General features: G+C 56.8%; 1 protein-coding gene across 1 annotated transcript; it reads left to right on the top strand.

The window, feature by feature from the left end:
* Positions 1-323: 323 nt before the first annotated feature.
* On the top strand, positions 324-1,261 carry LOC112876286 (neural Wiskott-Aldrich syndrome protein-like). Its single transcript, XM_025940366.1, has 3 exons — positions 324-547; positions 682-855; positions 936-1,261. Exons 1-3 carry the CDS (start codon positions 334-336, stop codon positions 1,043-1,045), a joined length of 498 nt encoding a protein of 165 aa, XP_025796151.1. The 5' UTR covers positions 324-333; the 3' UTR covers positions 1,046-1,261.
* The last annotated feature ends 968 nt before the right edge of the window (positions 1,262-2,229 follow it).

Genomic DNA, 2,229 nt, shown 5'->3' with positions numbered 1-2,229 from the left:
GGGCAAATGTGGTGGACCTGGAAAGTATCCGCGTCAAGCCACTAGCGGAGGCCACTGCCACTGCTACAGCGCCGTCCACTGCCACAGCGCCGTCCACTGGCTGCAAGAAAAATATAATAGTTTTCTAAATATACTGTCCTCTTCGTTTCAAATTACAATTCATTTCAATTTTCTATATATATATTTTTCTATATATCTACATATATATTATATTTAGATATATAGTAAAATTATATATTTAAAAAATTAAAATAAATTATAATTTGAAAAAGATGGAGTATAAATAAGAGGAGAGATGATCGATGTGCACGAACGGAGCCGAGAACTGTCACGATGCACATCTGGTGCGTGATGGCCGTGCTGCCGCGGCGCCGCCGCTTCCTAGCGCTGGTGCAGCTCGCCGTGGCAGTCTGGTTTGCGACGGCGAGCGGCTGCCTCTGCCGGCTCATCCCGCCCTGCGGGCACATGCCACCGCCACCGCCGCCGACGCTGCAGCCGCCGCCGCCGCCAACACTGACGCCGCCACCGCCGGCGGGCGTCCCTCCTCGTGAGTCTCTCTCCAGCTTCTTACTGACTTATTAGTAGCTTGACGTGACTAGCGCGTGTTGGACGTCCAGCCTGCTAGCTATCCAGTATAAGTTCGATCGGCTAATCAACAGGGGTCGCTTCAATTTTTTGCAGCTCCTCCGCGACACCGTCCGATCTGCTTCCATCCGTACTGCCGCCCGCCGCCGATCTGCGCGCACTGCACGCCCGGCGGCCGCGTCCCGCCACCGCCGTCGCCAGCACTGACGCCATCGCCACCGCCGCCACCAACACTGCTGCCTCCGCCGCCGCCGGCAGGCACCCCTCCTCGTGAGTCGCAACGCAGTTCTTATATTGACTTCGCGTGTCAACAGGCTAGCTGACCATCAGGGCTTGCTCCCCTTCTGCAGCTCCTCCGCCGCGACGCCGCCCTTGGCCTTTCCCTCCGTGGTGCATTGGCCGCCGGTGCCCGCCGCCGGTCTGCACGCCTGAAGGCTGCTCCGGCCAAAGCCCGCCTTAGCTTAGCTTCAACAGTCAACATCTTCATCACTCATCGTCCTGTCGAGATTCCACGCATCTCATCATCTACTATAGTATATGGATGGGATGGACGTGATGAGGCAGCCCAGTCGCCAGCAATAATATGTATCTGAATGTGATCGAGAACAACTTAAAATAAAAGATGTATTACGCACATAATGCATAGTTTAAAACTAATTAAAACTGTTACCTGTGATTACCGGGCTTCAAAAAAATGTTGTCAGGTTTTCAAAAGCTCTAGAGGCTCACCTTGAGGGCCAACTCCACGGCCACAGATCACACAATCATTGCTGTTTCATACCTAACTTTCCACGTGCTCCCTCCATCCTCAAATCTATAGATGGTCAAATATAGCGTATGGCACTACACAGCACTACCACGGTCCTAGCATGGCACGAACTAGCACTGCGTGCCGGCTCCTTAGCCTAGGCACGACACGACTAGAGTTTAGTCGTACCGTGCTGGCCCGCCGGCACGAGCAGCCCGGCGTGCCATGTCAGCCCGCTCCACCGCCGCTGCGTTGATGTCGGTGAAAGTCATGGCGGCGGTGGCGCAAGGGAGGCTGCGGCCTCGACAGCCGAGGCAAAGGGCGGGGGAGGCCACGGTGGTAGCCGGGACGTCGAGGGGCGGGGAAGGCTACGGTGGTAGCCGGGACGTCGAGGGGCGGGGAAGGCTACGTCGAGGTGGGAGGGCGGCGCCGCGCGACTCGGGGAGGAGGGCATGCCACCGGCCAGGGAGGGGAGGGCGGGGCGCGAGCATGGGGAGGGGAGGTGCTTCGTGCGCGACTGCGCGAGAGCGGCGGAGAGAAGGAGAGGTTTGCGGCCGGATGTAGGAAAGGAAGGGAGGATGATTAGGGTTTGAGAGAGAGGTGGAAGAGTATATATATTTGAGGTTGTGGGCTGGGCCGTGCCTACCGTGCTGGCCCATTAGTCGTGCCGTGCCCGTGCGGGCACTGCATGCTGGTGTTTCGGCCCACGCAGGACACTACGGCCGTGCCGTGCTGGCACTGGCACTGGCACTATGTCTATCATGTCGGACCGGACCGTGTTCATGTAGTGTTTCTTAGTGTCGTCTCCCGTGCGGCCCATCCGGCGTGGCCCGTTTGGCCATCTATACTCAAATCTAAGCACTTCTAGCAATTTTAGGACCAAATTTTTTTGAAAA

Source organism: Panicum hallii, chromosome 1 (assembly GCF_002211085.1).
Source record: "Panicum hallii strain FIL2 chromosome 1, PHallii_v3.1, whole genome shotgun sequence".
In the NCBI taxonomy this organism is placed as follows: Eukaryota; Viridiplantae; Streptophyta; class Magnoliopsida; order Poales; family Poaceae; genus Panicum; species Panicum hallii.
The sequence above is the reverse complement of the archived record's forward strand: the minus strand, read 5'-3'. Positions and strand labels throughout refer to the sequence as shown.